Genomic DNA, 15,181 nt, shown 5'->3' on the forward strand with positions numbered 1-15,181 from the left:
CTTATACGTAATCAGGCCCGGGTTGATCGAAAGGTGGATAACACTATCCACCGGATAAATCACTATCCAGTGGATAGCGTGGTTTGCTTTGTTAACACTTATCCCCCGGATAGCGATTTATCCAGTGGTCTTCGCACAACTAGGGCCGGGTCTAAAAGAATTGACTGAGACCCCGCGCAGCCAACCTTGTTCCTAGGGCCCTGACCTTAGGAACGAGGTTGCCGCGCAGATTCCCTCAGACTTTGGACAACTGCTTTGGATCCAGATTGAGCGAGTGCCACTAGGAAAAAATACATTCCTTTGAACTAAGAGTACTAGATCAGAGCTTTTCCAGGGTCTCTACCGTTATGGGTTAAAAGGAAGTAACGAAGCTATTTTTCGTGAGAGATGGAAGAATGTTTTCAATGATAGTCTAAAAAAAAAATAACGGAGGTCGAAAAATTTCTGCTGCAAGAACATGCAACCTTATTGGCGAGGAAGGATTTGACCCTTGTTCATGGTTTGCAAACCCTATTGCTTTATTTAACGAGGGCAAAATATTTTTTCTCTCTCTCTAGCGCGGCCATTCATTCATTAAATTACTGCATTATCCATTCTTTGGAAAGTAAGAACACGTTCGCAGCACGATTGCGTAGAAATCTCTACAGGAGCTCGAGAATCAAGATTTAACAAACTATTCAACGCGAAGACTTGGTAAACACACGCCAAGAAATATAAAAAAATAAGAACAACTCAAACATCTCTTTTCAAAACTGTTTTAATCTGAAACAAAGTTTATTTAAAAACACATTATTCTAAACGGATTCAAAATACTCTGAAAGGTAATAATAATATATTACACTGCTTTTTTCTATTATGAGAAATAAAATTCTCCCCAGCACTATATAGCAACTCTTAAAATTTACTTTTATGAGTATATCATTCTCTCGAAATAAAATAAATTTTGCAAAGCTACGAAGATTCCATTTTTACCTAAACAGACGGAGAAGATTCACTATGTTCCTCACAAAACTATAAAGAAATGTCTTGGAAGAGAGGCTAGAGAAGCAAAGCATACGGGAATTGTGCTCAGTTCTTAATTCTCCGATCCTAATACGATTCAAACTTATGTAATGTTTTTGACGCCATCTTGTGAGGGGGGGAGGGGGTGAGGGGAGGAGGGGCAGACACGGGAAAAATGTCAGTAAATGTAAAGTAAATGTAAAGAAAAGTTACGAATCTTAAGTCTAACAATTCGTGAAAAATTCGACTCTCGAAACATTTAATACGAACTAAAAACTAAAGATATGAAGTAAGAGAATTCACTGGTCAAATTTGAGAGGTAAAACGTCTGTAGAAAAGGTGCAATTCCCACCAGCTCAGCTGTGTTCTACAAATGTGATCGATAAAATCTAATTTTCTTGTGCTGTGGACCTTTATCATGTAAAACCTAAAACCTTCAGCTGAATGTTAATCATCCTCATATTATTGACCATTGAACTTCCCGGCAATTTATCTATTCCCTTACATTTACTGTATCTTTTTTACGTGTTCGCCACCCAACTAAGATGGTGCCTGCAACCGTCAAAGCGTCTGTTACAAGCACTAATCAGATCTGGGAAGCGTTAGATATTCAGCGTGGCATTTCCACGCTGTTTACAGCTTAGACGTCCTTCGCACTTCAGAGCCCCACATCCCTGCTTTCACTTGAGCTCTTCCTACAAGAGTTCCCTGAGCACAACACCAAATCCACGAGGCGGTTGTGTTTTGCTTTCAAGAATTTCGGGGAGGCGCCTTTGACTATATTGTTGAGTTGAGCAGGATCCTTCTTCACGTCGTACAGCTCCACAAACGCCTAGAGTCAGAGAAAAAATGGAAATAAAACACGGAAGGTTTGCAGGAGGAACGCCCGTGGTGACGAGCAAGGGAAAAAATCCGCCACCAGAGTCTGTGTATATTTCGTACTAGAGTCGTGACAAACTACGGACAGAGACTTGAAAAGTCTTGCACAAACATGACTAAAATTCATTTTTGCGAACCTCGTAGCCTGAAATGTCAGTCATGTTTCGCCCTCAGCCTATTAAATCTCCTAGGGATTAGGCTGAGGACGAAACATGACTGACATTTCATGATACGAAACTCGATAAAGTGTTTTCACATGACGTCACGGCAGGCATGTTGGTATCCGATAACAACGAAACGGCGACTAAGGTGGTCTCCCTGTGGGCGGTTGAACTTTTTCATCTGAAACATTTGAAACACTTTCAAACATTTCATTTTGAACACTTTCATTTGTTCCAATAAATATGCATGACTGCTGGTCACCTCAGTGAAAACGCTCTATAAAGCCAAGTTTTGAGTGTTAAGGTTTAAGAAATGACGTTTGGCCAATCACTGTCAATCACAACAAACTCAATACGCCAATCAGAATTCGAGGCAGTAAAAGGTAACAGCTGTTACCGGCGCCAACCCGGAAGCGCGGGAAAACCTGCAAGACTTCGCGTTCGCTTTGATTGCTGATGAGTTTTGGCCTTTTGGAAAATATTTAGACAGCTATGCAAAGTTAAAATCCAACTGAAAGAAGCCTTATCAATCATAAAAGATGATGGTGGTACGAAAAGGGCTTCTTAAGTCCACAGAATCAAACTTACCTCTTTGTCAGCGAACTCGCAGTACATCATGTCTTCGGACTGGCTCAGTGAGCGGACACACGAATACGTGTTGTTCCAAGCATCCTCGCAAACACAGTTGGGCCAGCAACACTAAGGAAGAAAAACAGTCATAGGACAAACTCTACACATATAAGCTTGTTTACATCAAACTTTTAACGCGGCGAGTTTGCATTTCAAAAACCTCGGTTCTTTTTAGCGTTTTTGAGAAGCCTATTAACAATGACCCTGTGAAATCATTTTGACTTGTTATGTCTGAGAACGATAAATATAAACAAAACGTGTGTTTAATACCGAGACTCCAGCTGAAAGCTCTGGGCATCCCGCAATCTTTAGGTCACCTTCTCCGTAGTGCTGCACGAGAAAATCTGTGCGCCATTCCACATTCTTCTGAATAAGAACAAAGGCAAATCATTATTGTTAAAATGCAACAGGGTTTTACTGTAAAATAAGCTTGGTCGTGATAAACGGCAATAACTTTAAGGTCCTTTATATAACTATCGGAAATACACAAAGTTACGTTATAGGTGCAACGGGACAATGCCTTTCAGTAAACCTAGCTACGACTTGACATATTTACCTCTTTCTGACTCTTTTGAAAATCTGCTTTCTAGAAACGAAAAAGTAAGGAAAAAAGGTAATCAACGTCACTATAGAAGTATACAATGCAAGTTCTTCCACTCGGAGACCTAATTTAAAAATAGTAATTCCACAAGTCATTGAATTAACGGCCTTGTCAGAATAACTTATAAGGACTGAACTACGTACCCAAAGAGGTAGAATTGACCGACCATCCATGGACTCAGGTGCTTTTCCACCAGCTAACTCCACAATTGTTGGTGCTATGTCAATATTGAGAATAGGGCTCTAAAAATGACAAAAAAGAAAACTCAAAAACGTAAAAAAACCCTGCTGCAGTGTCTTAAGTGGGTTGAGCCCTCTAAATGCCTAACAAGAACACTAAATTCTAGATGTTCCAGTTTGAATTTCTTCTGGACAAGAAACTCTCACCTGAGAGGTTTTATTTGCCATCACTCCAGGACCTCTGATCATAAAAGGCACACGGACATCAAACTCATACAGCTGGCGTTTGTCTTGTGGAAAGGAAAACTGACCTGCAGAAACAGAGGAAATAAACAAGGCCAATGACCTACAAGAATAATATATAAAACCAAGACTGTCTACAAGCCTCTGCACATAAGTTATTTCACGAAAAGAATTAGGTAGGTGATGGATGATTTACTGTATCATAAAAACTGTGACCTATGTTAGTTTGAGTTCTACTATAGAAGTTCTACTAAGTTCTCAAAACCAATACTGAAAGAAATTTTCAACAATTATGGGGAGAATAATATCTTGCATTTGAATATACCACACAGATTAATAGTGCTTTTCATGCATTCTGATTGGTTAATTTGGAGGTAAAAAGCACTATTCACCTCCGAGCAGAGATTTTGAAATTTCCAACCATCAGGAACAAAGTTTGTTTGTTTGTTCTGCTGGTTGTTTAGCTTGTGTCAGTGAAATTGACACCAATATTCACCTCCACTTCACTGCATTATTTTTAATAATTTATTCTAGGCATGCACTGCATGCAGAATTTTATATTATCAATGGAGTTGGATGGCTCCTGAGTACCAACACTTTACTCTCACTGGTTTCTCTAGTGTGAAGCAAATATGAGTATTGCTACTCTCCTGAGTGGGGATGCTAGTTCATGGCTAGTTACCTCCCCCTCCTTAACATGCTGTTTCAGCTACCAGTTTGATGGGATTTATACTTTTGTGATCCCAGGAAGCTGGTCAAATCTGGATCACTTAATCCAAAGCTGAACACATTAACTAATTAAGGCCACCATACTTTCCAACAAAACTTCAACAACAAATTCATATGTAGCCATTCTGTAACACACTCTCTAACACAATGTTTAAATTGGGCAAGCATTGGTCACAGTTACCTAAATGAAATCCATTATCTGAAGAAAAGATGATGTATGTGTTTTCCAAGTGTTTTCCATTGGCCAACGCCAGGGCGACGTCTTCAACAAGATCATCCACTGACAGCAGTGTCCGCCATCTTAAAGAAACAAATTATATGGATTTTGTTAGCTGATAAGTACTGTAGTTTTTTCCTGGAGAGTTTGGGCTTCGAGGTTTCGGTTCCTCGTTGACAAAAACCTCGGCACTCTCCATCATAGAGATAGTGTACAGTAGCCAAAATATGCCCCTTTCGAAAATGAGCAACAAGCTTAAAAATATCCAGTCGTGAAAACGGTTCTTGCTCGAATTATTATCCACGGTTTTCAGTTCAGTTCGCATAAGGGCTTCAGATAATGTGGCTCGAAAGGAAGACGTGTTTGTAAACCGTTGACACTCGCAGACATGTCGTGAAACTAAACCTTTCCCACGTCCGGGATCGCCATGTTTCTTGGTCGTGATAATATGATATGTCCCAGGAGGATTGCGTTGCGTCATGAAACAAATCTGTCACTCGCTGGGTGGGGAGGCTAGGGACCTCGCTTCACAACTCGAACTCAATATTTTTAAAATTTTATTTCGTCGTTTCGATTTCAAAGCGAATAATAAGCATAAAACCAACCCGATCGGAATTTACTTTTTGTGGAGTAGGTTTTTTTCCCACCAGTTTTAATAGGGTGCCGATAGCGTCATTCCATTTTGCACCAGGACGCATCGACGAAAAATAAATTTTGAAAATTTTTTTCTGCGAAACTCTTTTTTCTCTTTTTTTAAGGTCAAATTTGGAATAGCTAAGTTATATGTAGTTGAAAAAAGAAAAGAAAAGAAAAGAAAAAAGAAAAAGAAAGAAAACAGAGTCGAGTTCAACTGTCTCGAACGGGCTGTGAGTGACCGTCTATTCACGGGTGCTATCCCACTACTGTTTGACGCGGGAGCTTTTGCCTGCTGTGTTTCCACCCTGGGCCGGTTCGCTCCTCTTTAACCAACCTGGAGAACGTAGACTCCTCTGTGTTCACCATATTGACGCCAAACTTAGCGCGGACACCCGATCTACATAGAACGACCACCCTCAGGAATCCCGCCCTCAAGCCATTCAACGACCCCAGCCTCCAAGTAACTGGATTACAGGCGTGCGCCACTACGCCCGGCTGACGAAATACGAACAAATTTAACAGGTCAATCGTAACAAGCCTCGACTGCCCGCCGGAAGTAAAATGGCTTATTCTTAAAGACCAAAATACATCACGATTCCTACAGAAAACTCAACGTAAAAGGAAAGCAGCAAACATTTATCTTAGGATTGAGGTTAGATTGAACTACACAAAATGTAATACAAAGCTGGCTGGATATAGTTTGTCACAACATTGGTTTTCGTTCAAACGAAGCATTGTCGGCGGAAGTCGAAAGCTTTTATTGGAAGGACAGTACAATGGAACGGACTTGTGGAATATGGAAACCGGATGGAACAGTTATATCTTTTTGTTGGTCTCTCTCTCTCTCTCTCTCTCTCTCTCTCTCTCTCTCTCTCTCTCTCTCTCTATTCGTTTGCTATTCAGTTTCGAGAACAATAAACATCGAAATTATTAAGAAGAGACTGCTACACCGCCACATAGAAATCTGAAATCCGTATTTTCATCCTTATACTTACACACCCTTATAGAAGCATCGAGCGGTTTGAAAACACTCTCAGTATTAATTTGTTATTAATACTAATAAACCGAATAGCTGTTGCACCGAGCTGAAATTAGATGCAATTCATTGCTGTACCCTTATTAGAAAAATGGAAAAGACACGAAAACCAACAATACACGTAACAATTTTTCTTCCACAGAGTCGTGACGCTTTGGAAGGCAGGTGTATCACATTTAAAGACTGCAGACTGCAGACTACATTGGGGCCAAAATAGCGTTCTGGTTAGCCTGAATATCACTCAGGTTAGCCTGTTTATGGTTAGCTCTCAGTAATGGAAGTAGGAATACTTGAGAATACGATGAGTTGAAAAGTCTGCATTCTGCGGTCTGCAGTCTGCAAATGTCATACACCGTTGGAAGGTACAGGACAACAATGGAAGCGAAGAAATAGTAGCACAGTAGTTTTGACCTACTACGTTTTCAGCCATTTTAGGATACATTTACTAACTCTTAGCGTTGTATATTATGGGTATTATACGTAATCAGGCCCGGGTTGATCGAAAGGTGGATAACACTATCCACCGGATAAATCACTATCCAGTGGATAGCGTGGTTTGCTTTGTTAACACTTATCCCCCGGATAGCGATTTATCCAGTGGTCTTCGCACAACTAGGGCCGGGTCTAAAAGAATTGACTGAGACCCCGCGCAGCCAACCTTGTTCCTAGGGCCCTGACCTTAGGAACGAGGTTGCCGCGCAGATTCCCTCAGACTTTGGACAACTGCTTTGGATCCAGATTGAGCGAGTGCCACTAGGAAAAAATACATTCCTTTGAACTAAGAGTACTAGATCAGAGCTTTTCCAGGGTCTCTACCGTTATGGGTTAAAAGGAAGTAACGAAGCTATTTTTCGTGAGAGATGGAAGAATGTTTTCAATGATAGTCTAAAAAAAAATAACGGAGATCGAAAAATTTCTGCTGCAAGAACATGCAACCTTATTGGCGAGGAAGGATTTGACCCTTGTTCATGGTTTGCAAACCCCATTGCTTTATTTAACGAGAGCAAAATATTTTTTCTCCCTCTAGCGCGGCCATTCATTCATTAAATTACTGCATTATCCATTCTTTGGAAAGTAAGAACACGTTCGCAGCGCGATTGCGTAGAAATCTCTATAGGAGCTCGAGAATCAAGATTTAACAAACTATTCAACGCGAAGCCTTGGTAAACACACGCCAAGAAATATAAAAAAATAAGAACAACTCAAACATCTCTTTTAAAAACTGTTTTAATCTGAAACAACGTTTATTTAAAAACACATTATTCTAAACGGATTCAAAATACTCTGAAAGGTAATAATAATATATTACACTGCTTTTTTCTATTATGAGAAATAAAATTCTCCCCAGCACTATATAGCAACTCTTAAAATTACTTTTATGAGTATATCATTCTCTCGAAATAAAATAAATTTTGCAAAGCTACGAAGATTCCATTTTTACCGAAACAGACGGAGAAGATTCACTATGTTCCTCACAAAACTATAAAAAAATGTCTTGGAAGAGAGGCTAGAGAAGCAAAGCATACGGGAATTGTGCTCAGTTCTTAATTCTCCGATCCTAATACGATTCAAACTTATGTAATGTTTTTGACGCCATCTTGTGAGGGGGGAGGGGGGGAGGGGAGGAGGGGCAGACACGGGAAAAATGTCAGTAAATGTAAAGTAAATGTAAAGAAAAGTTACGAATCTAAAGTCTAACAATTCGCGAAAAATTCGACTCTCGAAACATTTAATACGAACTAAAAACTAAAGATATGAAGTAAGAGAATTCACTGATCAAATTTGAGTGGTAAAACGTCTATAGAAAAGGTGCAATTCCCACCAGCTCAGCTGTGTTCTACAAATGTGATCGATAAAATCTAATTTTCTTGTGCTGTGGACCTTTATCATGTAAAACCTAAAACCTTCAGCTGAATGTTAATCATCCTCATATTATTGACCATTGAACTTCCCGGCAACTTATCTATTCCCTTACATTTACTGTATCTTTTTTACGTGTTCGCCACCCAACTAAGATGGTGCCTGCAACCGTCAAAGCGTCTGTTACAAGTACTAATCAGATCTGGGAAGCGTTAGATATTCAGCGTGGCCTTTCCACGCTGTTTACAGCTTAGACGTCCTTCGCACTTCAGAGCCCCACATCCCTGCTTTCACTTGAGCTCTTCCTGCAAGAGTTCCCTGAGCACAACACCAAATCCACGAGGCGGTTGTGTTTTGCTTTCAAGAATTTCGGGGAGGCGCCTTTGACTATATTGTTGAGTTGAGCAGGATCCTTCTTCACGTCGTACAGCTCCACAAACGCCTAGAGTCAGAGAAAAAATGGAAATAAAACACGGAAGGTTTGCAGGAGGAACGCCCGTGGTGACGAGCAAGGGAAAAAATCCGCCACCAGAGTCTGTGTATAGTTCGTACTAGAGTCGTGACAAACTACGGACAGAGACTTGAAAAGTCTTGCAGAAACATGACTAAAATTCATTTTTGCGAACCTCGTAGCCTGAAATGTCAGTCATGTTTCGCCCTCAGCCTATTAAATCTCCTAGGGATTAGGCTGAGGACGAAACATGACTGACATTTCATGATACGAAACTCGATAAAGTGTTTTCACATGACGTCACGGCAGGCATGTTGGTATCCGATAACAACGAAACGGCGACTAAGGTGGTCTCCCTGTGGGCGGTTGAACTTTTTCATCTGAAACATTTGAAACACTTTCAAACATTTCATTTTGAACACTTTCATTTGTTCCAATAAATTTGCATGACTGCTGGTCACCTCAGTGAAAACGCTCTATAAAGCCAAGTTTTGAGTGTTAAGGTTTAAGAAATGACGTTTGGCCAATTACTGTCAATCACAACAAACTCAATACGCCAATCAGAATTCGAGGCAGTAAAAGGTGACAGCTGTTACCGGCGCCAACCCGGAAGCGCGGGAAAACCTGCAAGACTTCGCGTTCGCTTTGATTGCTGATGAGTTTTGGCCTTTTGGAAAATACTTAGACAGCTATGCAAAGTTAAAATCCAACTGAAAGAAGCCTTATCAATCATAAAAGATGATGGTGGTACGAAAAGGGCTTCTTAAGTCCACAGAATCAAACTTACCTCTTTGTCAGCGAACTCGCAGTACATCATGTCTTCGGACTGGCTCAGTGAGCGGACACACGAATACGTGTTGTTCCAAGCATCCTCGCAAACACAGTTGGGCCAGCAACACTAAGGAAGAAAAACAGTCATAGGACAAACTCTACACATATAAGCTTGTTTACATCAAACTTTTAACGCGGCGAGTTTGCATTTCAAAAACCTCGGTTCTTTTTAGCGTTTTTGAGAAGCCTATTAACAATGACCCTGTGAAATCATTTTGACTGGTTATGTCTGAGAATGATAAATATAAACAAAATGTGTGTTTAATACCGAGACTCCAGCTGAAAGCTCTGGGCATCCCGCAATCTTTAGGTCACCTTCTCCGTAGTGCTGCACGAGAAAATCTGTGCGCCATTCCACATTCTTCTGAATAAGAACAAAGGCAAATCATTGTTAAAATGCAACAGGGTTTTACTGTAAAATAAGCTTGGTCGTGATAAACGGCAATGACTTTAAGGTCCTTTATATAACTATCGGAAATACACAAAGTTACGTTATAGGTGCAACGGGACAATGCCTTTCAGTAAACCTAACTATGACTTGACATATTTACCTCTTTCTGGCTCTTTTGAAAATCTGCTTTCTAGAAACGAAAAAGTAAGAAAAAAAGGTAATCAACGTCACTATAGAAGTATACAGTGCAAGTTCTTCCACTCGGAGACCTAATTTAAAAATAGTAATTCCACAAGTCATTGAATTAACGGCCTTGTCAGAATAACTTATAAGGACTGAACTACGTACCAAAAGAGGTAGAATTGACCGACCATCCATGGACTCAGGTGCTTTTCCACCAGCTAACTCCACAATTGTTGGTGCTATGTCAATATTGAGAATAGGGCTCTAAAAATGACAAAAAAGAAAACTCAAAAACGTAAAAAACCCCTGCTGCAGTGTCTTAAGTGGGTTGAGCCCTCTAAATGCCTAACAAGAACAGTAAATTCTACATGTTCCACAAGCAACTGTCACCTGAAAAGTTTTATTTGCCATCACTCCAGGACCTCTGATCATAAAAGGCACACGGACATCAAACTCATACAGCTGGCGTTTGTCTTGTGGGAGGGAAAACTGACCTGCAGAAACAGAGGAAATAAACAAGGCCAATAACCTACTACAATAACACAGAAAAATAACACTGTCTGCAAGCCTCTGCACACAAGTTATGTAATTAAAAGAGTTAGGTAGGTGATGGATGATTTATCTGGAAAACTGTGACCTATGTAAGTCTAAGTTCTAAGTTCTACTAAGTTCTTAAAACTAATACTGAAAGAAATTTACAGCAATATGTGTGGAGAATAATATCTTGCATTAGAATATACCACAAAAGTGAATGGTGCTTTTCATGCATTCTGATTGGTTAATTCAAAGATGATTAGCAAACTGCTATTGTCACTATTTACCTCTGAGCAGAGATTTTGAAATTTCCAACAATCAGAAGCAAAATAATAGTTTGTTCTGCTAGTTATTCAGCTTCTGTCAGTGAATTTAGTGATGGATATTTTTTATAAAGCTGCATTTTGACTTGGTAAATTATCCACCACAGTGACTATTCATCTTCATTTCACTGCATTATGCTTAATAATTTACTATAGGCATGCACTGCATGCAGAATTTTATATTATCAATGGAGTTGGATGGCTCCTGAGTACCAACACTTTACTCTCACTGGTTTCTCTAGTGTGAAGCAAATATGAGTATTGCTACTCTCCTGAGTGGGGATGCTAGTTTATGGCTAGTTAGCTCCTTGCCTTAACATGTTGTTTCATGGGATTTATTCTTTTGTGATCCCAGAAAGCTGGTCAAATCTGGATAACTTGATCCAAAGCTCAACATATTAACCACTCCGCCCACCAAAACAACAAAACAACAAAAGAACAAAGCAACAACAGTAATGCACCCATTCCATGACACACTCTCTAACACAATGGTTCAATTGGGCAAACATTGGTCACAGTTACCTAAATGAAATCCATTATCTGAAGAGAATATGATGTGTGTGTTTTCCAAGTGTTTTCCATTAGCCAACGCCATGATGACGTCTTCAACAAGATCATCCACTGACAACAGTGTCCGCCATCTTAAAAAAAACGAATTATATGGAGTTTGTTAGCTGATAAGGACTGTTATTTTAACTATAGAGTAAAGTATTGAATGATTACTTTTAAAAAATGTTCCAAACCTGTCCCGGAAGAAATTATCCAAAGAAGTGATAGATGATTCCTTCATAGGATGTGGAGTATTTCTGATGAGCCAGTGCTTTGACTGAGGATAAAAAATAAAATAAATGTATACACATTAATTACCCTGGCATCTAGGTCTCCAGCGCATGCAGAAGACTCTGTGGCTTTCATTTTCCGTGCAAATTGCAGATGAAAATATGAGGGAATGACATTTTACATATCCCTAGTGAGATTGTAAATCTGTTTCAGATTGTACCTAGATTATAGTGGAGGGATATGTGGTAGATCAGTGAATAACTCATCATCACAGCGGAAGAACAATGTGAACAAACACAAAGAAGGGAGTAGCATTTTTTCCCTCCTGTCTGCTTGTTTTCCTCTTGCAGAATCTGACTAGCCTGGAAAACGTCAATCTGATTTGAATCTCTAGTAAATATTAATTTTATTGATCTTGATTCATATATAAACTGGTTGGCTGAGATGAAGAAGAAAACAGTTTGAGGGTTTAATTGAAACAACAGAGACTTAATTAACAACACTCACAGATCCACCGGCTGTATTGAAGCTGGGAGTCCTTGGCGCCTTACTGGTATTGAAGTTTTCCTTGTACTGAGGTGCAGGGGTGAATGGGGCATGGCATGCAGGGGTGGCAACCATCATAAAGAATGGAGGCGATACTTCTGACTGTTCCTTTATAAAATTTACAGCGTGACTTTTCTACAAAGTGAAAAACAACAGCGGTGGTTGAGATAAATAAATAAATACATAAAAATTAATGGTGGTACATCTAACAGAGAGGTTCTTTGCCGATCAAATTGCAGTTTAAGCATGTTTATTTTTGTGGAGAACCTGGAGAAAAGACCCTTGAGCAAGGTAACAAACTCAACCCATTTTTGATACCAGGTGCAGGATTCTAACCCAGGCCACATTAGTAACAGTAAAAATAGAAAGAGAGAAAAAGATGTTGTTAATAAAGATATTATTTTTTCTCCAGCTTCGCAGCGGTCCTAAATCTTAAATCCTTGAATCTGGCTGGCTAATCACATGTGCTCCAGTGGTCTGGATTTTCCCATCCAGACCCCAGGTACAAACTGCTCCAAAATTTCCAATTTTGGAAACTTTTCAAGCTCTTTGTTACACCATAAAACAATGTAAAATCGAAATATTCAACAAATTCTGCAAAAAGTATAGATCTATGTACCCAAAATGTCAAACGCACGTGTACACCTGACTTGAACTGAATGGCTTTAATCAATATTCAACACAAAAGTTATTTTCAAAGCAATACCGTAGAGTATTACTAGCCGGCCTTGGACGGTCTGTATTGGTAAAAACTGTGCCCTTGGTCTTGAGTATTCAAGACCTCGACACAGTTTTTTTCCAATACAGACCTCCCAGCCAGCAAATAACATATATTTATACTAAGCACCATCTCAGCTGTACTCACCAAAATATCTGTCAGATAGTCAGTACTGTAAGTATGTCCATGTTTCTCTGGCTTGCCATTTGCTGATAAGGTGTAGTTATAATATCTAGAGTTACCCACTAATCCAAGCCACTCATCCCAGCCTGGGGGAACATGTTCAGGACCGCCCACTGATCGGCTACCATACTGATTTAAGTACTTTCCCCCGAAGAATGTCCTGTAACCAAGATCTTTCAGGTAAGTGCTGACAGAATGTTTCTCTGGTCCTGCTTGCCAACCTGGACTTGAACATCCACCTGATATGGAGTTATTTTTGGCATGATGGTTATGTACGTACTGGCCAGTTAAAATGCTTGATCGGCTTGGACAGCACAAAGGACTTGTAACAAACTAAAGCCAAAAAATAAATGAGATGAGTAAATATGTACATAAATAAGACTATTCATTTTTAGTATAAATCTACTAGCATTCTATCATGAATGCTGTTTTCTGATTGGCTCTGCAACTCACTATCTATTCTGTTATAGATAGTGAGTAATGTTAAGCAGAGTGCAGTTGTTAACACAATGACGGTGCTTCTTTGCATTTTCAAAGTGTCTTCAAAGAGGATTAAAATCAAAACTATGATGGTTAAGCCAATGAAAACTCTTGAATTGCATGAAAACCATGAAACAATCTACAAACCAACAATACACCACAGCTGTTCCTACATCACATGACATACTGTGCCAAAATTGCTTCCACTTACCATGTTATCAAATTTGATTCCATGTTGCCCAATAAGTTCATCTGTTTTCTTCATGGGACTCTGATTTTGAACATTGAGAAGAAACTTTACATCAATGAAATGTGTTTATGTTTTGTCAAGCTGTAACTTCAAAAACTACCTTCTGCTAAGCACACATAAACATCTGCATCAATTAATTCTGATAGTGAATTTACACTTAAAATGGATCATGTATCCTTAAAAGGCATCCACGGACGAGTGTCAATCGATACCCTCAATGGACATCTTGATTGGTGCTCAATCAGTACTTGATTGACATCGCGACTGAAACTTAGTCTACACTAGATCAACACTTGATTGACAGTCTGTTGATAGTCGGCTGAGTGTCTACTGGCTTTTATCCATCAATTGAAAATTAGTCGAATGTCGCCTGACTGTCAACCGAGATGTTGATCGAGTGCCGATTGAGTGTTGTTCGAGTGTTGATCGAGGCCTCGATTGAGGCCTCGATCGAGGGTATCAGTTGAGGGTATTGATCGACATTCAACCGCAGATGCCTTTAGTACACATGATCCCTTTAAACTAAGTAGCTGAGCAAACAAATGGGCATTCCACATCATTCATTCCACATCAAACAAAACTATGCCTGCAGGGGTATCTAGAGACCACTATAATTTTCTTTCATAACTTAGTCTGACACGATGGAGAAAGGTGAAACTTTTGAGAAATGCAAGAATTTGATTCTAGAAACTATAATATTACTTTAGAAGTTTCTTTTTGTTTGGACACAATATATCTTGATGCATGGTGCACTAGGAGTCGACGAAACACGTGACAAAATCTTCTCTATTTTAGCACGAAGCAGCTTCGTCCACCATAAGATGACATTAACTTGAATCATATATGCCTAAAGGAAGAAGAAAATATATATTCTTGCTATAAGCAGTTAAGCTTTAGAATTAACATGGCTTACAAGTCCTCCAAGCACAACATCCTGGTCATCTGTCAGGATAAACACGATATTTGGAGGCTTGTCGGCGGCGCTAGAAACAGCTATCGAGCAGCAAGAATACAATGCTAGAAACACTGTGAAATGCTTGTGTTGGCGAAGCATTTTGCTGTACCCAAAGGCTCAGAAACCGTATGTTATGGATACTGGAATTTCTCGTCATGTGAATGTCCCGTGTGAAGTTGTCTTTGCGGGGGACTGAGAGGGATTGTAGTCACGCAACGATTTTGTGACAACGTGTCGTGACTTGGCGTGACTACAAAAATCCGCGGAGAGGGCGCAAAAAGAAAAATACTACTGACAGAGGTTTCTATTTACCGACGCACCTATCTCACAAAACAACAAAGTAATCGTACATGAGCCTGGTATGATTACGACATGTTTGCTAT

The 15,181-nt window shown here is 39.6% G+C and overlaps 2 protein-coding genes across 3 annotated transcripts; both read right to left on the bottom strand.

Moving 5' to 3' along the window:
• Nucleotides 1-739: 739 nt before the first annotated feature.
• LOC145497471 (N-acetylglucosamine-6-sulfatase-like) lies at nt 740-5,332 on the bottom strand. Of its 2 annotated transcripts, none has more exons than XM_081477272.1 (6): nt 4,606-5,332; nt 3,660-3,763; nt 3,417-3,515; nt 2,943-3,035; nt 2,631-2,741; nt 740-1,834 (listed from the first exon to the last, which is right to left on the bottom strand). In XM_081477272.1, exons 2-6 carry the CDS (start codon nt 3,699-3,701, stop codon nt 1,661-1,663), a joined length of 519 nt encoding a protein of 172 aa, XP_081333398.1. In that variant the 5' UTR covers nt 3,702-3,763; nt 4,606-5,332; the 3' UTR covers nt 740-1,660. The 2 variants fall into 2 exon arrangements, with proteins under 2 accessions (XP_081333398.1, XP_081333397.1); XM_081477271.1 differs by having other exon boundaries at nt 2,943-3,038; nt 4,606-5,331.
• Nucleotides 5,333-7,350: 2,018 nt separating this feature from the next.
• On the bottom strand, nt 7,351-15,181 carry LOC145497253 (N-acetylglucosamine-6-sulfatase-like). Its single transcript, XM_081477077.1, has 12 exons — nt 14,757-15,181; nt 13,805-13,864; nt 13,078-13,446; nt 12,174-12,347; nt 11,630-11,712; nt 11,409-11,527; nt 10,420-10,523; nt 10,195-10,293; nt 10,007-10,036; nt 9,724-9,819; nt 9,412-9,522; nt 7,351-8,615 (listed from the first exon to the last, which is right to left on the bottom strand). Exons 1-12 carry the CDS (start codon nt 14,895-14,897, stop codon nt 8,442-8,444), a joined length of 1,560 nt encoding a protein of 519 aa, XP_081333203.1. The 5' UTR covers nt 14,898-15,181; the 3' UTR covers nt 7,351-8,441.

The sequence above is a fragment of the Orbicella franksi genome, chromosome 9 (assembly GCF_964199315.1).
Source record: "Orbicella franksi chromosome 9, jaOrbFran1.1, whole genome shotgun sequence".
Taxonomy (NCBI): domain Eukaryota; kingdom Metazoa; phylum Cnidaria; class Anthozoa; order Scleractinia; family Merulinidae; genus Orbicella; species Orbicella franksi.